Here is a 21,814-nt window from a genome sequence, read left to right on the forward strand (position 1 = left end):
GATTACAATTGAATCTAATGTTTGGCGGTTGTCTAAGATGGGCTAATTGCAATGCCTGACCTCCAGTTACACCTTCGCACAGACTAAAGTAGAACAAACCACATTAAAAAAAAACAGCTATCAAAATAAAAAGTTACGACGAATTCATATGCTATAATTGTGTTTGTTCAGAGAGAGTTGAGGGATTGTAGTATTCTTGCCATTTCTTGCTATTTTCTTAGCATTTTCACTCATCCAAACAACTGGCTGCCTCCAGCACGCGGAAGACAACGATTCAAACAACTTTCTGTTGTGGTTAGTAAAATAGTGTTTTATTTATATATTTAATTTGGGCTTGTCAGCACCTCCCCGTGGATTACCGTGGAGTTGTTTTCGTTCATAATGTCTGGTTGGGGGTCTCATGCGCATCCTCCAACCAAAATGGTTCTTGTGTTCAGGAACGGAGATGCTTTTTATCCCGGACGAAAGTTTGTTATCAATCAACGCCAGTCATTCACTTTTGACAGCTTTCTGAACACTGTCACTCGAGGCATCACAGCTCATTTTGGGGCAGTGCAAAATATTTACACCCCTAACAAGGGTCACAGGGTGATGGATCTGGAGCAGCTGGTAAATGGAGAGATATATGTGGCAGCCGGAGCAGAGAGACTGAAAAAAATGGAGCAAGTTTAGAGTAACTAAATTGCTGTGGTATTGATTTTTAGTCTTTAAAAAAGGAAACTTTATTGATTATGAAATAATGAATATAAAATCTTAGCAGCCTAACGCAGGGTCTTGAGTGTTAATTTTAATGTTTTTGTTAAATAGCCTATAATAATGTGTACAGAAAGTGTACATTTTAATTAAATTTTTTACATTTTATTGACTTTATATTTTCTTTTTCTTTGATAGCTATCGTCGCATAACAACACAGAAACCAGCAAAAAAGAAAAGTGAACCGGTAAGAGTCACTCGCAGTAGCTCATTCTTGATAGAATGAAAAAACAGGATAAAACATTTTCTCAGTTTCTCAGCCCTGCTCTGGAGTTCTGTCTTCCCACAGAGTTCAGTTCTACTCCTGCTCACGCACCCGTCTGTAATTTTCATGCAAACCTCAAAACCTTGATTCAGCTGTTTTTCATTAAAGTTGGAACTAAACTCTGCAGGAATGTGAACTATAGTCAACAGTAGCATAATATAAGCATCACAATACCAAAATACTATTAACCCATATATACAGTACTATAATACTATATAAAAACTATAATACTATGAGATATTATTGCATTTTAAAATAACTTTTCTATTTGAATGTATTTTAAAATCTAATTTATTCTTGTTATGGCAAAGCTGAATTTTCAGCAGCCATTACTCCAGTCTTAAAGGGGTCATAGGATGCTACATGCACTTTTACAAGTTGTTTGAACTGAAATGTGTGATGGCAGTGTGTGTACACAACCACCCTATAATGATAAAAATCCACCCAGTGTTGTTTTGTTAATCTGCTCAAATTTTTCCCCCTTTCTCAAATCGAGCCGATCTCAGATGCCTGTCTGCGTCTATGTTCACGCAAATCATTCGTGATCCAGCTTCACCTCCAGAAGAAGTGAGTGTAAGGTTTTTTTTAATGAATCTTTTCAAATCGCCTTTCCTAATAATGTGCTAATTAGCAAGTTTCACGATGAATGCGGCTAAAGTAAACAGTCCCTCAGAGAGCAGCTCGGAAGAAAGGGGCGGGGTCAGTAGAGCTCATTAACATATAAAGGAAAATGCTACAAAACTGCGTGCTCTGAAAAGAGCTGTTTTTGACAGGGTAAAAAAGGTGTTTTTTACACTACCATTGAGAAATTTTAACAAAACTATGTTACAGACTTTTCATTAAGACCCTAAAGAACTATATCAACTTTAAGTATCCCATGATCTGTTTTGCATATGATTCAAATCAGGAGTCAGAAAGATGCAACCTTTGTACTATTCCAAGTTTGGACTATTTTAAGTGACTTATTAAGCTAATAGTTTTTACAACCTTCCTTAGAGACCAACATGCAATGGACCATAATAGAGCAATAATCATAAAAATGCCCACTTAGAGTGTCTTTGCTTGAGGTTATGGCCATTTATGTCACTGTCTGTCACCCTTTTAGCTCCTTGTTTCCATCTGAACAACAACCAACATAGCATTTCAAGACAGTTGATTGAAGAAAACCAGATGTGTAAGTGCCCTAAATGAGCTGTGGAACAGTTATTGTCTGTGATGCTCAGCGGGGTCCTGTTCATTTGTCTCCACTGCAGATCCAACCTGTGGTTCACAGCAGAATAATTGTCCCAGCTCGATGGAAGAGAATCAGTAATGAGTTGTGCATCATCAAGTGAGCCCTGCTTTTAATGTGTCCCTATTGGAAGTCTTCAATGGCAAAGCCTCAGGCTACGGCAAAGTCTAATTCTTTAAAACTGTAATACTGTCTAATGGTATAAAACCAGACCAATGTTCTTTGCTTTATTTATTATTTATTTCTAATGTCATCTGATTTCCTTGCGTTGTTAATTATCAGTGGATATTGTCTTTCTTTTGATAACAAAAATATTTGCAAGCATAAATGTGTGAATTGAGGTTTTAAGTGCCAAATTTGATTATAGCTTATAGTGTTTTTACCAATGGAGATATATTGGTTCCTCCAGCCATGGTGCTGATTCCAAAACACACGCTTGCTAGCTGGGAAAATGTGTTGGCCATGGTGACCGAGAGAGTTCATCTTCGCTCTGGAGCTGTGCACAGGTAGGAGCTGCATCCATGAATGCATATAGTACATGTGTAAAACGTAAGAAAATATTGAGTGATCTCACTCTTTTCAGATTGTGCATGCTGAATGGGAGGCCTGTACGTGGATCGTATGAGCTACAGAATAACCACTATTATGTTGCTGTAGGGAAAGAGAGGTTCCGGTCTTTGCCGTATCATCTGGCTCCAAGCAAAAAAGTAATCCACAACATCACCGATGTGTAAGAAAGATTATAAGACATGATAATTGCAATGACAGTAATTAACAGATCTATAATGCCCTTTTGTTGAACTTTCTTATGGTAAACTTGGCTATCATTACCTTTTGCCATTCAAAACCTGTATGACTTTCTTTCTGTAATGGAGTACAACAGGCAAAAGACAGAAAAGCACTATAGAAATAGTCCTCGTCTGAAGTGATATCATTGATTCTATGCATACAAACATTTGAACAAATTACACTACTGCTCAAAAGTTTTAATGTTTTCGAATGAAGTCAAAAATACAGTAGAAACAGTAATTTTATGAACTATTATAACAAATGAATATACCTTTTTTTTCTGTTTGGATATGTTTTGAATAGTTATTTATTCCTGTGATGGCAAAGCCAAATTTTGAGCAGCCATTACTCAAGTCTTCACTGTCACACGATCCTTCAGGAATTCTAATATGTTGATTCAGTGCTCAAGAAATATGTATTATTATTTAAAAATGGTTGAAAACAAATAGTTGAAAACTGCGTAATACATTTTCAGGATTCTTTAATCTATAGAAAGTTCAAAAGAGCATCATTTATTTGAAATACTAAACTTTTGTAACATACCTTTATATCTTTACTGTCACTTTTGCTGAATAAAAGGATTCATTTCTTTCAAAATAAATAAATCTAGAAATAAAGTAAAATTAATAAACTTGTAAATGGCAAATTGAATTAATATTAAAAAAGCATTACTTACAGTTGTACAGAATGAATAAAAAATGCCAGAACTGTCATTTTTGTTTTTAGAATATATATATATTTTAATGGAAGAACGATAGCAAACAGGTTTGGAACAACCAAGAGATTTATTGATTTATTTTGGTTAAATAATTTCTTTGTTTTCCTCTTTTTTTAGGATCAACAATGGCATTCTTCCAGTACTAAAAAAAGAAAAACAAGACAAAACTTTGGTAAGGATAATGAAATAACTTCTTTAATAGATAAAGTATTCATATTATAGATGCCATGAAAATGCTGGTATTAATTTTGCATTTTCAAAAACTAATAGGCTAATTCTTCAGAATGCAGGGATGAACACAAGCAAATGAGCTTGTTTTGACAGTGTGGAATGCTATATTAGTCTTATTTGTTCTGTTCTTAAACGGTAATATGGAGATTAAACACAGAACAGAGCTAATGTCCCGAACTAGTTTACAAGACACAGATCTTGATCAGCATCCATCCCTTTCGTTTCCGACCGAAACCAGTTATCGAGAAAATTTCAATTTAGGCCAGATATAAATTGGCTACTGTTCATTAGTGTTGAAGATCAGATAGTTGAGAAAAATGTTACCGTCACAGGATCTCAATGTCTTCAATCAGGCTGATATGTGGCAGTGTGAGTTGGGAGTGGGTACATTCCCCTCATCAATCACTGTCTGTAGGAGGTATTGAGTTCTTCTCACCTCTCCTTTTTCAAACTGTCCCAACGCTCAGAGTTTGTGTTACTTGATCAAGTGAGAGCCGAACTCCCTCACCGGGGGAAGGCACTGAAACCCTCCCCTGTACCCACAGAATGAGGATAAATAGTTTTGTGATAGTGCGCTTGTTCACTTGATGCTTTTGGGATGGTCTAGACTACTATAAGAGCTAGACCTGGCAAATAAGTGATGGAGAAAAAAATACACACTTAGTGGACTGGGACTTGGAGCTCTCCAAAGTAAAGCTTGAGACATCTGGTTATTGTAAATAAGAAAAATGACCGCAAACCGTTTGCCTGTTGATGTTAGAAGGGAAAGCTCTTGTGGTTGCTCCATGTGTGTTGTTCTTTAATTGATTTCTCATGCTTCATCAGCTTCATTGAGTGGAGGAAGTCATTTGAAGAAAGTGGCCAATTATCTTTGATACAATGAAGATGGAATAGCAATCAAAGTCTCATCAGACTGTCATTAAATTCCAAGGTGCAGTTCCATAATCTGTTTACATATACCTGTAATCTGTATTTGTTGAGAGGAGAACAAACACTTTTAAACAATAACGTATATTTGTTTTCCCTGCAGAGAATCTGTAATAATAATTCAAAGCTTTACTATATACACTACTGGACAAATGTTTTGATGCATTTGATTAAATTTGTTTCTTGCCGTCTTAAAAACATTTAGAGTTGGGGTTAGATCTAAAGGCTTATGTTTATATGTTTGTTAATTAATTTTATTTAATATTATGCATTTGAATTTCTTCTTTACAAAACAATTTTTAAGGACATTAAATTGATTAAGAGCAAACTCTTCTACGCCGTTATAGATTTCTATTTCAAATAAATGTTTTTCTCTTAAACATTCTATTTACTGAAAATTTTGGAGAAAAAAATGTACTGTGGTGTTCATTTTCAATTTTGTTAATAACAAGAAATGTTACTGGAGCACTAAATCAGCTTATTTGAAGGATTTCTGAAGGATCTTGTGACACTAAAGTCTAGAGTAATGACTAGCGAACACTTTATATTTATATTTATATATAGAAACAGTTAATTTTCATTTGTAATCAATCAAATAAATCCAGCCTTGGTGAACATACAGTAGGACACTTCTTTCAAAACATTAAAATCTTACCCCAAACCTTTGAACAGTAGTGTATATAATTAATTATATAATAATTCAATTAAATATGAATCATTTACTTAATTTTAATTTTAATCATTTGCACACAAAAGTAATTTCAAACATAAGTTACTTAAATTATAAAGAATTATAATAATTTCATTTTATTACATTGATAAGTACATCCATAATTACATTGCATGTTCTACATGCTTTTAATCCAAAGCATATTTTTTCCCCTTCATAGCATTATTTCTTCAGATCTCGTATTTACCACATGAGGGAGACAAAGACTCAGCTATGGCCTCCATCAACCTCCTCCACCAAAATACCTTTCTTTTCTCTGGCCCGCTGCTTACATTATCCAATGATGTCATTCCAATGCAAACATTTTGATAATGATATTGTATTACAGAAGAATCTTTCTCATGTTCCCCTAGAAATCAATACAGTATGCGTAAACTTATACGTTATTGTCATGTAAACTGCACGGAGAGGCCTGTGTATTATTAGAAATCTCAGTGTTTTTTTCGCACAGGGTTTTTTTCTTCATGTGACAGAGCTGGCACTGCACCGGCAGATGAAAGCAGTAGCACAGCATTTGGTGTTTATTCTCCTACTGGCCTAACAGATGTTGAGCGAGGTGTCAGCAAAGTTGACACGGGTGGAAATGTGCAGCAGTGACAGAGATGATCACACCCCCTTGTACTAGAGACCACTTTTAATTAATATTATGCATTTGAATTTCTTCTTTAAAAAACAATTTTTAAGGACATTAAATTGATTAAGAGCAAACTCTTCTACGCCGTTATAGATTTCTATTTCAAATAAATGTTTTTCTCTTAAACATTCTATTTACTGAAAATTTTGGAGAAAAAAATGTACTGTGGTGTTCATTTTCAATTTTGTTAATAACAAGAAATGTTACTGGAGCACTAAATCAGCTTATTTGAAGGATTTCTGAAGGATCTTGTGACACTAAAGTCTAGAGTAATGACTAGCGAACACTTTATATTTATATTTATATATAGAAACAGTTAATTTTCATTTGTAATCAATCAAATAAATCCAGCCTTGGTGAACAGTAGGACACTTCTTTCAAAACATTAAAATCTTACCCCAAACCTTTGAACAGTAGTGTATATAATTAATTATATAATAATTCAATTAAATATGAATCATTTACTTAATTTTAATTTTAATCATTTGCACACAAAAGTAATTTCAAACATAAGTTACTTAAATTATAAAAAATTATAATAATTTCATTTTATTACATTGATAAGTACATCCATAATTACATTGCATGTTCTACATGCTTTTAATCCAAAGCATATTTTTTCCCCTTCATAGCATTATTTCTTCAGATCTCGTATTTACCACATGAGGGAGACAAAGACTCAGCTATGGCCTCCATCAACCTCCTCCACCAAAATACCTTTCTTTTCTCTGGCCCGCTGCTTACATTATCCAATGATGTCATTCCAATGCAAACATTTTGATAATGATATTGTATTACAGAAGAATCTTTCTCATGTTCCCCTAGAAATCAATACAGTATGCGTAAACTTATACGTTATTGTCATGTAAACTGCACGGAGAGGCCTGTGTATTATTAGAAATCTCAGTGTTTTTTTCGCACAGGGTTTTTTTCTTCATGTGACAGAGCTGGCACTGCACCGGCAGATGAAAGCAGTAGCACAGCATTTGGTGTTTATTCTCCTACTGGCCTAACAGATGTTGAGCGAGGTGTCAGCAAAGTTGACACGGGTGGAAATGTGCAGCAGTGACAGAGATGATCACACCCCCTTGTACTAGAGACCACACATCCATGACTATGACATGCAGAGGCAGTAAAGCTGTTCAGACCCTCTCCGTCGCACTGTAGGGTGAAGCTGTCCCCTCATATCTCCAGTGACTTGCTCATGTCAGACCTGCTGCCATCCCCACAGTGGCTTCCTGTTTTGGAAAAGCATTGGTTTCTCTAGGGGATTGGTAGAGACACCAATCCCAGCTGCTCTCTGTCAGGGCTGTCCTGTGTAGGCAGGGGGAGTGGTTCACAAATACAGCGGGGGGTCTTCCACGCCTGGCTTCAGAGTCATTATCACATCGCTCTAGATTGAAGCTACCATCCCCCTGCTTTCGCTGTTCTTCCATGCTTGAGTTAGTGTAAAGGACACCACAACCTGTTCGTAGGCCCTGTGTAGATCCAATATGAAGATCTGTATCAGCTGATCCCATCACAAGTGGTCAGCTGAGACACATTGCTTTTTATACCTACTATGCAAAACGTTTTAGATCCCACATTTGGTGTTGTCCTTAAAATTATTCATCAAAACAGATGTTAATACCAGGAGTAATAATGGGCTTAGATTAGTGGAAATTGTCTTATTTGACTCCTCAAATGTACAATATAGGCCTTTTCTACATATGTTCAACCTTCCAAACTAAACTCAGACTTTCCACCTTTAAATGCCTTGGTTAAATGAGAACTAGTCTCACTTAGCCAGACTTTTGACTGTCAACATAAAGTCTGGTCCACATTGCAGCTTATACTGCTATTGTAAATAGTAGAACATTGGACATGACCTGCCTTTTATTTACAGTCGTATTTACTTCTGGAAAACTGGAAGGCTCAGAACGTTTTTGACCCCGTTTAAGCCTGTATTTTGCATCGTCCCCAGGGCTGGACTGGGACAAAAAAATCAGCCCTGACATTTTTTGGTCCAGGCGGCCCATCACCACTTCGATATATATACATATACACACTATACCAGTCAAACGTTTTTAAAGAATTCTCTTCTGCTCACTAAGCCTGCATTTATTTGATACAAAATACAGCAAAAGCAGTAATATAGTGAAATATTTTTAGAAAATAGTTAGTAAAATAGTTTCTATTTGATTATATTTTAAAATGTAATTTATTCCTGTGATTTCAAAGCTGAATTTTTAGCATCATTACTCCAGTCACATGATCCTTCAGAAATCATTCAAATATTCTGATTTGCTGCTCAAAAAACATTTATTATTATTATTATTATGCTGAAAACAACTGAGTAGAATTTTTCAGGTTCTTTGATTAATAGAAAGTTCAGAAGAACAGCATTTATATGAAATATAAATTTTTTGTAACATTATAAATGTCTTTATCGTCACTTTTGATCAATTTAAAGCATCCTTGCTAAATAAAAGTATACATTTGTATCATTTCCCAAAAAAATAAAAATAAAATAAAAATACTGACTCCAAGCTTTTGAATGGTATATGTATAATGTTACAAAAGCTTTTTATTTCATATGCATGCTGATCTTTGGATCTTTCTATTGGATCTTTCTTACTGTTCAAAAAAATGGACTGGTAGTGTATGTATGTAGCCTATGTATCACACTCATATCACATCTTGTTTTGGATAAGAATAAAACGTCAGGTCCGACAATATCGTGCTTTTTTAAATTTAAATCTAGCTTTATTCGCATTGGCCCATGGAAACCTCTATGAACACACTTGACTTGATTAAAAAATCGCAGGGGACGAATTTACGTTTTATTAAAAAGTGTTTACGCATACACTCATGGCACACACATTAGGATAGTTTAGTTGGGGTGATGCGATCTTTATATAGGCGGAGCAAAATACTTAATCGCTCCATCTATAGCGCATTGTGATTGGATGTTTACGCTGTCAATACAGGAGACAAACCAATGGGCCAAAAATGTAAACAAAATTTACATTTGATGCAAATTGTATGTATTTTCCACACTGCAAACCGCATTTATTTGACCGAATTTCCTAGATAGTGCAGTGAATGTGTACACTAGTGTGGTTAATGTTTATATGGTTGTCAGCTAATGGGATACTACATTTTATTCAATATCCATTTGATATTGACTTTCCATTTTGGCTTTAATAAGATTTCCCTAAGAAATAGGTAAGAATGAGCCTGGTGTCCTCCATAATTCCTATTCTTTCTGACAACAAAGCACTTGAGTGGAAAGTACAACATTTTTCAATAGCACATGAAGGCAGCGTTATTCTGGTCAAGAATCGCCCACTTAGATGGGAAGAGATGGGAATCCATCCGACTGACATATAAAGTGACTAACCAGAATTTTTATATTTATATTAGATAACATGAGAATTGATAGGTGTAGATTAGTTCTTCCTGATTAGTTCTTCCTCATTGTATTAACCTAGCACCTTCTAAATGTGCATTTGTTTACAGGCGGACTGGTGAAATTGAATGGCCATCCAATCAGATTTGAACTACCAATTTTCGAGCGGTGTTGCCAGTTTTGTGCAGCATGAATCAAATGGTCTGTGAGTGGACTGTGAGTGGTCCACCGGGAGGCTGTCCCTGTCTTAACAATTCCAAAACTCACTTACTCTCATTAATCTAGTAATACATGAACAACCACTTGAGTTTTCAGATCGTGAATTCGGCACGTTCATCCTGAATGTGTCATTTATGAACTTGAATTCTGAATGAATTTGAACTAACTGAAGTGAATATTCCATCTGAACTTTTGGCAGTTCTGTTGTTTTATTTCTCCTTTGCCCACCAACATCGGTTAACAATTCAAAGACATGTCAGGCAGAAAAAAGCAAGTGAGTAGAACAAATATTCAGCTATTCCCCAAACCCCATGTTAGTGGGCTTGCAAACACCATTGCCCGTAGTGTGTACCAGTGGAAGATGGAGATCAGTGAAGTACCCCCAAGCTGCCTCTCTATGAAGCCAGCTAACAGTGGCAAGAGCTGGAGAAAAATGTATTAAAGCCTTCTCTTTCCCTCACTGTGCCAGAAATGGCTCACCTTGCTCCCAGTGGTAGATCCGGTATGCACTGACTGCTGGAAGAAAATTACCTTTTGCCGGAGCATTAATTCAGACATGCATCCTGCTGTCAAAAGCATCACTCTAAACTCCTCTTCCCACTGTTCTGTCTCTCTCTGTGTCTCCAGTGCCCCAGTCTTCTTTTTTCATCATCAATAACTATCTGCTGAAGAATAAGTTATTCCCTCCAAGTCTCTTTTTTAAAGCTTGTTTGGATCCTCATTGTTTGATCTGGCTTGATAAATAAGACTATTGCAGTTAGAAATTCATGGCTACCCTGTTTCATCAATAAATGATTAGTTTGCTGTGCTCTCTGGTGATTGATAGGTTGTGCATGGGATGTATTGGAACCAGATGAATTCAATACCGTGCCAGTCGCTGGGGAGCTACAAAACATATCAGCTCGTGAAAAATTGAGGTCAATGGAAAATGTGAAAAAAAGAGTAAAAGAGGAAGAACGAGCTGTGGTTGAATCACAGTTGTTTCTTGTTATCAAAGGATTGTGGACACACTTTAAGCATCAGATCGAATCAAAGCCATGTATGGTCTTTATTTGAAGATTGCTTTTTCTACTCTTGTAGTTCGCAAAACCAAGAGTGGACAGCACCGGCTCTGTTTTTTACGCCAAACAGCCTGGGCAGGGCTCGCAAATCCCAGATCTCTATACTACGGCGGGTGAGTGTGGCCAGGTGTGATACGATTTTCCTTCTGTCTCCCTAGAGCTCTGTTTCCCGCCTCTTCCTTCACAGATACAGACGTTTTACATAATTGCTGATAGGCACTGTAGCTGTTGTTTTTGTAGAAGTCATATTTTCTCCTCTCTTGTGCTTCGTCTTTCTCTTATACCATCTCTGCTGTGTGATTGTGATGCATTTATGATTAAGGGAGTGAGAGAGAGTGGCAAAAAAGAGGGATCTTGTACTCTTGCATGTGTGCGGCGCACTACAGCGAGTGCAGGCGTGTGTGTGCCACAAATTGCTTTGAATTGACAGGCTGTTCTCTAAAGCCCACCTACATTAGGGAAATACACTCTCATTCTTAGATAGAATGCCATCCTGTGAGAGGAATATTAAAGCTCAGCATGTATTCAAATGCTGCGGAGGGCTTTAAATCATAGATAAATTCAATCAGGCCATTTTGTTTAAAATGTATGCAAGTGCCTTGTTAGCTATGCCAGGGAAAACAAAATGTTTCCATTTTTGTCTGATAGGTAATCAAAATGTTCATAAGTTATTCATGAGAAATCTCTCTCTCTCATTCTCTCAGATTTTTCTCTGTTGGTTCTCTATATTGGTTTCTGTTCTTTCGCTTTCATTCACCAATTCTCTCTCACTCTGTTGCATATAGACTATCGTTTTGCATTACATTTATTGCATAATATGCTATACATGGTCATTATGTACCAATGTTATTGAGGGGGCATGCAAGTTCATATCCTGAATATCATATCATATCATATCATATATCATATCATATCATATCATATCATATCATATCATATCATATCATATATCATAATTTGGTGTTAGCAAGATTTTTTTTTAAAGAAATTAATACTTGTATTTAGTAAGGATGCATTAAATTGATAAAAATGTCAGTAAAGACATTTATAATTTTGCAAAACATTTATATTTCAAATAAATGTGGTTCTTTTGAACCTTCTGTTCATTATTTGATTAAATAAATGCAGTTTTGGTGAGCATAAGAGAGAGACATTTGTTTTGAACAATATTCTAATATAATATATTAATATACAATAATATTTAAATAATTCATTTTATATTATATATTTTAAATAATTCATTTCATAATTGTTTTACAAGATTTGTGCACATTATTATTATTTTTTTTTTTATGTTGTTTATATATGTATATATTTTGTTATATTCAAAATCTATCTGGCTCACAAATCTGAAGGGGCACACGTGAATGAGATTGACACTTTTTGTGCACTAGATTAACCGAACTAGACTTTGACTGAGCAAGTGCATTGTGTCTTTTACTTGCCATGAGGTCATTCAGTGAGTAATTGCAGGCGCTCCGGAACTGCCATCACTTTGCTCATAAGAGCCGAGCCAGCAGTCCTTGTGATGGAGTTTAGTTTCCCTCACTCATGCAGATCTCGCATTAGCCTCGGACGGTATGTCTGCAGCCATGCTTATAAAAGCCCTTCGATGAAGGCTCATACCTACTCTGGACACTTGATCATGTCCCATGGGGCAGAAGATTCAGATAATGCCATTCCTAATGGCAGAAACTGAAAAAAATAAAACAAGAAAACCTCCTTTTAACTACATCAATCGCTGCAGAGGGGTAATCAAACATGCCATGACTGCGAGAGCCATTCCCACCACCTACTTGAGGAGGAGTGCATCTGCTGTCAGCCTATCATTAGCCAAGATGATCTTACCTTTGAATGTCAAAGGCACCGATGAATGCAGTTTGCATCTCAGGATCAAGAAAGCCCATTAAATGCTTTGTGAAGTGCTGAGCTCGGACTGACTTGATTTGATGTGAGGTGAAGTGTTCTGGGTAATGCTGAAGAGTGTTTATCACTTTAACCCTCATGTCTTGTCTGCCGAAACAAGATGTTTCATCTCCAGACTCAAGACAGGTTTTTTTTCTTTGTCTGTGTTAATAGCCTATGTTTTGAGAAAAGATATTGAGCATTTTGTAACAAACATTAATTGATTTGTAGTTAGTCACAACAGAGCCTGTCTATTTACAATGTAGTTTCACTGTGAACAATGAAGCTTAGTTTTGGAAACAGGGTTTCAAGGTTCTTACTAATGGACTAACCTGATCCTACTTCATGCTGCTGTCCCTAAATGCTCTGATTTGAAATATTTTCTATCATTTGGGCCTGTGAAACTCTAGAAAAACATACACCTCCTATCTGTTTATCTTATAAGTTCCAGTAAAATCTTGAATGGCTGCTTTTGATTAAATATTTAGGATGATAGTTGATGCAGTCCTCAACTTTTCTAAATATGAAACTTTGGATGCTTTTAAAAATGAAGAGAATTGTGTGTACTAATGGATGCATCCAACATATGATGCATGCAACTAGGATTTTATCGGTCTCTCCAGAAAAAAGTGTCTTCAGAGCCACCAACAAAAGGAAGGAGGCAGTAGTACCATCTGAAGTACTGGAAGATGAAAATATGAAGGTGGATCTTCCCATTGAACAGGTGAAAACGACAAGCAATATACATGATGTCACATTTCAGTCATGTAGATTATTGAATACCAAAACTAAAAGCCGAATGTTTTCTTCTCCCACAGATGTAAGTAAAAGAAGTTGAAGATGAACAAAACTCCTACAAAGACCCCAGACCAGAAAATGGTAGTGATAGCCCTGTCAAAAGCTTTACAAACCATCCAAACGCAGCTTTTTCCCCAAGGTTGTCCCCTTTTAGAACCAATAAGGTAAAAGAGACTTAAGTTTACACCCTAATAATGCCTTCCCACCATAGAATCTGAATATTCGATCAACCCATTGTTACTTTTGTCTATTTTACTGTACTTTGACCACTGACCAGTCTCTTAGATTGTAATACAGTAAATATAAACACAATAACAGGTTAACAGACCTCCAACCCAACAGCCATGGAGAGAACAGGGACCAGTCATTAGATCAACAAGAAAACAAAAGTATGAAGCTCATGACTCATGGAAAAATGCAACTGAACATCCATAACATAAAATATCTCTGATTTGTGCTCTTTTAAGATGCTAAAACTTTTGTCTGCCAAGACAGGTGTGTAAATTGGCTTTTTTGTTGATTTGAATCTCTTGGCTAAATTTTAAACATACAAAATAACCATTAGTATTGGTTGTCCAGACTTATTTTTTAACAGCCTGCAAACACCTGCAAAACTAAGTGAAATTTTTTCCTTCCCAGCTAACTAAAATATGTTCTCAGAACGTTCTGCTAACGTTACCATAGTTAGTTATGAAAACATTATTTCTAAATGTTCTCTAAACATTCAAAACATTCAGTTTTTAAAATATTTTTTTCTTGGTTTTTCTTGGCAATTGTCAGAAAAACAATTAAAGTTCTATTTCATAATTTTGCAATCATTATGGGAACGCTACTTTTGAACGTTCTCTGAACATTCTGAATCAAGTAGTAAGTAGTAATGTTTTAAAAATGTTACATAACCAACAACAACATTTCAGAAAAAAAAAGAACAAGGTATCCATCAAAGGTGCATCAATAAGGTTTTTGTGCATAAGGTATTTGATAACATTTTGAGAATGTTATTAAAGACCAGATCATTTTGAACTAAGGTTCTATTAATGTTACTCAAAGTATGTTTGTTCATTAATCTGAGAGAATCTTGCCAGAACATCAACCAAAGTTTAGTAGGCTTTAGTAGGAATGCAGCACAAGTCTGTCATATTCCCCTCTCCATTCTGATCACACAGTAGATGATGTAATGAGGAGAGAGGCAGCAATTTGCTTTTTTTTTTTTTTGTCTGTGATCTAACCCCATAAAATTAGTCCATTTAGATACAGCAGTTATTGTGGCCAATTGTCCTTGACTCGTTATATTGTGAATCTCATAACATTGATGAACAGACACAACAATGCTTTGGAATATTACAATGCCATGCAATTTCACAGTGCTTTGAAACAGGAAGATATCAAGTCTTATTTAAACAATCAATAACATGCAGATTATGTAAAATTGACTCACAGATAAATCACAAATAAATCTGCTGAAGTATGTTTGGTGACCGGTTAAAAAGGGAAAAAATCAGTCCCTGTTATTAAATTAATAATTATATTAACTATATAATTTTAATGATACATTTACTTTTCTATGGATGTGAACAGTTATTTTAGTTTTATACTACTGTGGTATTTATTAATATTTTGAATTAGCCTTTTCTTTTATATTTTTAGTTTTCATTTTAAATGTAAGTTTTTGTAATTTTGTTTAGTAATTTGTCATTTTTATTAGTTTCATTTTTCAATATTTAGATTTCTTTAATTTTTTATCTATTTGATTTCAGTTTTAGTATTAGTAATTTGATTTTCAACTTACTTAACTTCTACTTATGTATTTCTTTTAGTTGCCAAGGCAATATTTCTAATTTACATGTTTTAAGTTTCGTTTTTTTCATTCTAATATTTATATTTTATTTGATTTCAGCTTTATTTCAATTAGCGAAATAAAGTTTTATTGATCAATAACAACACTGGGTGTGAAATGCTTTGGTTTTGCACTATATAATTGTGCTTTCATTTAGAATCTCTTAATTTTCATAATCAAATGTGTTTGTTTAGGAACAAACAATAATACTTTGACTTGACCTAGTCACAATAATTTGTAGCATAATAAAATTAAAATAATGATTATAACTTCTATTAACTCTTATCATAATAACTATGCCTAAGGACTCATTTAGCATGTTAAGACAACTAGTACAAGGCTTACAGTAAATCCATCCTGAGAAAGAATTAGGCTATACATCTGAATGCAGAAATCGTTTGTTTTGATTTGAACAATATTGACTGATTTAGCAATCAGTCACCTAAGCAGTTTTTCTTAATTAATATTGTTAGATATGCCGATGTGTCCTGGCACATTTGATCAATCGTCTTCCTCCTCCACAGAGTTTTGTGATAAAAATCAAATAGATATTGATCATATTATCGATCTCCTTTTGCAGTGTCAATACAATATCTGTTCATTTATCTTCTGCTTTGCTCTCTGGCTACAGTTCCCCAGCTTAGACTCACTGTTTCAAAGTGTGCTTCACACAAGGTCAACTATAATCAACCCCAGACGATAGCACGGGCTGCGAGCAGCTCTCCCAGGCTTTTAGGGCCTCTGCAGTAGACCATTCAATTACTGTTTATTAGACAGTGGATAGTCATTAATCAGATGGAGATGCACAGGTTTTGTCCAATGGGCTTGTTGGACCACTTAAGAAAATACTGCTTTTCTATCTTGAGACCCTGTTACAGAAATACTGAAATGTTGCCACACTTTTTCACAAGTTTCTCCGGGTTCTTTCACTATTTATTCACCCTAATGTCTTTTGAAACCTGTATGTTTCTTTACTGCGTAAAACATAAAAGAAGACTGTCACTCGTCACAAAGATGTTTTGAAGAATGTTCAAGCTGCTCCTTTCCATGCACTGAACGTGAATGGTGATCATAGCTGTCAAGCAACATTTTCCGTTAATAGTGACCTCAATTTCAGTCTGTTATCACACAAAGCTTCTTTTATAATACTTTTACTGTATTGTTTTGCCATTGTTGTAGCTTGTCCACTGATCCACATGCATTTTGATTACATGGAAAAGGCATTGGGAACATTCATCAAAACTTTCACAGGAAAAAAGAAAGCCATACAGTTTTGGAACAACATGAGGTTATGTACATAATGTCAGAATTTTGATTTATAGGTGAACTATCCCTTTAACATGTCAACTAAGTACACAAAGTGACTTTCAGTAGTTGTGAAAAGGATCTTAAAGGAATAGATCAACCAAAAATGACAATTTGGTGAAAGTTTACTTCACTGGAGAAAACAATATTATGGATAGATGGCTCATATTTTAGCTAGAAGCAATGAAGTTAAAAACATCTTAATGATAGGTTTATTACATTAACTGATGGACTGGAGCCATTTGGATTACTTGTGGATTTACTGTGATGCTTTTATCAACTGTTTGGACTCTCATTCTGATGGCACCCATTCACTGTAGAGGATCCGTTGGTGAGCAAGTGATGTTAGATTTCTCCAAATCTGTTCCGAAGAACAAACAAACTCATCTTCATCTTGAATGGCTTAAGGGGGAGTAGATTTCAGCAGATTTAAATTTTTTTGGGTGAACTATTCCTTTCACTCATTTAATTTTAGTTACAAGCATATAATATATACTTAGAGCTACACTTAGTCTCTAAAGATCTTGTCCTAATGCATTCATAAAATGCAATCCAAATAGAAGAAACACAAACTTGTTTTTGTTGAGCATCCTAATTGAGCTCATTATCATTTATATAGTACTCATGGTAGTGCATGAGTAAAAGCCATATTTCTTTCTTTTTACTTCAAAAGAGGCATTAGCTTGATTTTAATATATCATTTTAAGGTGTAACTTGACAGCTTCACTTAATGAGGATCGTACTGGTTTGAAATGTAATTAGATCAAAGGATGAGATTCTGATTTATGTTTTCAGGACACCAAGAGGGAGGAGATGTCCTCAAAGAAGGGTGGAATACGATCGCAAATGTCTACGTTTTTAAAGGGTAAGTTCCTAAATGCCTGGTAAATACCACAGCCAAAATTCCTGGGATGCAAGTGTACATTATATAAAGAGACCACTAATACACGGCACAGTACTAACATTCTTCATATATGACTGTTTTTGATTACAAAATAATAGGTTAGACACTATCCAGCTACTGATACCATATCAGATCATCACAGTGAATATTAATTGAATATTTACATTCGGAATGTACCCAACATCGATGTCATTGTGACATTGTTTATCAAACTAGTCATAAAATATATATACAGTATATAACAATACTTGAAATAAAAGAAACCTTAACTGAAATAAAATTATAAATATAAAAAAATTATAAAAGTTACTACAATTAAAATGAGAAAATGTAAAAAATAAAAACTAATTTAAACTATTATTAAAACTATAATAATACCTCATTGAAACTAAAATAACACTTGTTTGCTCTTTGTTTACATCTGTTTGCATATTGAATTGTGATTGATCATCTTCCTTGAATATATTTAATAATTTACAACTACCTTTGCATTGGACAGTAACACTGTAAATATGTGTACTTCTATATACAGTATACAGTGAGCAGTACCTCAATTAAGTAGGGTGTTCAAAAACTCAGTATTAAACAATACTATGATGACATGCTGCATCTGCTGGGACGACATTCCAGTATAGACACTTTGCTATCCCATAAGTCCATTGGAGCTGAGGAGCCATCAAACTCGACCAGTTCCATACCAGAATTGTATAGGTTGAAGCCATAAGCTTAACAAATGCAGGCATGGCCTCCTGGGTGAATATAACCACACCATTATCCTGCATATGATGGACACCAAACACCATCTCAGCATGCTTTCTTTACTCTCTATGTAAATTTAGCCTTTAAAGCTTCCTTTTGATTCCCATTCTCTTAGCTTTATCTCTCATGCAATAACTGGGAGAGATAAAGTCATTTAGATGTTGTCATGGCAAGTTCTGCACTAGATATGAGGGCGTAAAAATCTGAATGACACTTATAGAGGCGAGATATTTAGTTTGTGCTCTGCATTTAACAGCTGTGATTTCTGGTATTTCACATACTGTAGTCTTTTTTAAAGGAATAGTTCACCCAAACAAGTTTCACCCCTTTTTCTTTCTAGTAGAACAAAAATGTATATTTTAGGAGAATATTCTGGTCATTCTTTTCTATAATAATATGAATGAGAACTGGAGCTGAAAAAAAAAATATTTTTTTAGATTAACAAATAAGTAATACACACACACACAAAATACTTAAGAGGCTTTTAGATTTCCCCCTCCAAGCTAAACTAAAATCTAGTATTCTACTCAAGAGGAAGACTTCTGAAACATGCCTGTTTAATATCAGAATGTCTAATCCATAACAGACCTCAAAATAGATGGCAGTCCTCCAGTGTCCATTGGAAACAGGAAACTCTTCACAGATGTCAAAGTAAATCCATGTTTTCTTTGGATTTTGATTGGGGCTGGGGCCTAGCGCTCATTTAGTGTACTGTTACATGATCTGCAATGTGTACCACACTTTGTATCTTCTTTCATACAACAGGAATAATGAACACCAGTCATGTAGTATGCAGTAGTCATGTAATGTGTGGGTGTATCATATCTTATGGTGTCTCTTTCAATGTCCTATGTCAAACAGTTCCTACAAAATGATTTTTGAAGGGTTTAACCTACTTTTTTATTCCGATATAAGGCAAGGCACTAGGCATTGTTTCAGATTTGAGATTTTGGGGGCTATCTGGCTTTACATAACATGTTGTTTCAAACTAGTGAAGAAAACATCCAAAATACAGCAGTTTGTTTTATTGCACTTTATCTTTGCATCTGTACATTTCAATTACAATCCATATCTTTAAAGGAGCATTTCTCATATATATATATATATATATATATATATATATATATAATTTTTTTATTTTAATTTTTTCTCCTGGACTGAGCCACAAATATCCACTTCAGTAGCACCTACACCAAACTTTGCAGTTGTATTCAAAGTTTGGTATTTACAGAGGGTTTGTTTGTATATCTTTTGTATTCCTTGCTTTATCCAATGTTCAGATTTCTGTTCTGGAAATTGATGCAGATTAGTGCATATTTAATTAGATAGATTTCCATATTTAAACAAAATTTTAGAAAACTTGTAATACAAAAAAAAAAGTTAAATTCTTTACTCTATTCACCTCGGGAGTCTTGCCTTAAAATGTTTCACACTTACTGTATATAAATTAATACTTTTTTTTTTTAAATGAATAAATAATGCACTTTTAGTCATAGCAGTAGCCTGTGGAGTCAAGTTCACTCTGAAGTTGTTGCTCTAAATGAATACTATTGTATTTTGTAATGTATGTCACATTTTTTGCATTTATTCCGAAAATAAAAAAAGTAACCTTGAACTGTGGACCTAATGGCGTTTAAGTAACAGGTATACAATTAAATAAAAGTTGTTGAACATTTAGAAGTATATTCGGTTCATTGTATTTAATTTGAGTTTAGATATGACCACAAAGTATTATCAAAGAGTTCTGTGCTGTCCCTTCAAATTAGAAATCCAAGATGAAGATTTGAACAAGAAGCAGGAGTGATACTGAAGCTTTCTGTTTTATTCATATATATGGGGATTTCTGGTCGATGAGGAAGTTCACTCGCATGCAAGACATTAAAGATTTTCAAAGCATCTCACCATAGCTTCTAACATGGAAATGTTCGAAACATGTTCTTACATGTTCGGAAGACCTTGTACGAGGAGACGGCGCTGTCTCTGTGTGATCTCAGCTGCTGATCTGACGATGGGGATTGTGAAGTGCACAACATTATTTTCATTGCCAGTTTCATTGCTCTGTTCGATGCAAGCTTTGAAGCGTATCTCGAGATGAAAGCCAAACTTCTCCAGCTAGTCCATTGTAGATGGGGTTCCATATTTGCTTCAGGCACCATAAAGACCTTCAATAATCTTCCAATACTGGCATGAACATAATATATGATTTATCACACAATGCACTGTGTTCTACAGCCTAATTCAGGGGCCCTATGTGTTCCCTTGTTGACAGACTCTGTGGTTCATCCATTTTTTTTCTTTAAGGTATGCCTTTGATGCATTCTGTGCACTTTGATAGCAAGACTGCATGTTGTGTTGAACACTTTCCTAATGTTCGTGTGTCTTATTCTTGATAGAATTAATATGGGAGGTCACTAAAACCCCTGCAGTTGTGGCTCTTTTATCCACCAAGACCCTCTTAGAGATGAAACAATCTTATAAAGCAAAAAACACTGTGGATATATGGCTTCTTATGTCTGGAATGTATTACATAATTATGCATTGCTATTAATATTGCATGGGCCCTCACACTCAGTACATAGTAAGTTGCCTAACTGCAGGAATTAATAATTAAGAAGCAAAGGTCTTGAACGGGAACCATTGTGGTGCTTTTGATAAATTATTTTATGCAATTAGTTTTTAATTGCATGCACTTTTTGTGGAGGTTGGGAGGTTATTAGTCTATGAAACTAATATTTTAATAACAGAGTTGTTGGGAGGTTATACGTCTATGAAACCAAAATTTTAATAACAGAGTTCTTGCTTGAGGTTTTAATCCCTTGGATGGACTGCCACGATGCTATGAATCAACAAATTAAACATCCGGCTTGCAAAGTATCAGACAAGTATAGAAGAGGGACTTATGATTGACCTGCAGGTCATGGTTTATATCTTTGTTCACAATGGGGAATGCAAAATAATTTCTCAGGCCGCCTTGGCTTTGTAATTGTACACTATGTAAATGTGGCACTTTTAGAAGGACAATGCTTGGCCTTCAACTGAATACTCTTATTAAAAGCACTTTGATGAAGTGTAGGGACACACATCCTTCCTAAAACCTTGGGTTCACCCCTGTGTTAATGGACCAGGTGCTGAGGTTTAATTCGCTTTGTTCATTTGTGAAATGGGCGTATGGATAACTTACTCTGTGATTGATAAAACATAGCGACGCATCATTGTCAGGGTGGCCGATGACATCATACAAGCTCTGCATTGGCATTGCAAGGACAACATACCTTATTTTCATGTCACACGCTATAGTCTGCCCTTTGCTCTAAGATCAGTGGTTATTGAGTATGATATCATAATGCACAAAGACAT

General features: G+C 35.1%; 1 protein-coding gene across 1 annotated transcript; it reads left to right on the top strand.

Annotated features, from left to right (window-relative positions):
• The first annotated feature begins 381 nt into the window (after positions 1–381).
• LOC107600847 (doublecortin domain-containing protein 2C) lies at positions 382–19,228 on the top strand. Its single transcript, XM_016292819.1, is given in 12 exon segments — positions 382–662; positions 892–940; positions 2,272–2,348; positions 2,624–2,755; positions 2,833–2,979; positions 3,874–3,928; positions 10,969–11,062; positions 13,478–13,578; positions 13,673–13,816; positions 17,590–17,659; positions 19,044–19,108; positions 19,223–19,228. Coding segments are annotated over 12 exon segments (1,221 nt in total).
• The last annotated feature ends 2,586 nt before the right edge of the window (positions 19,229–21,814 follow it).

The sequence above is a fragment of the Sinocyclocheilus grahami genome, unplaced genomic scaffold (genome assembly GCF_001515645.1).
Source record: "Sinocyclocheilus grahami isolate Dianchi unplaced genomic scaffold, SAMN03320097.WGS_v1.1 scaffold293.1, whole genome shotgun sequence".
Lineage (NCBI taxonomy): Eukaryota > Metazoa > Chordata > Actinopteri > Cypriniformes > Cyprinidae > Sinocyclocheilus > Sinocyclocheilus grahami.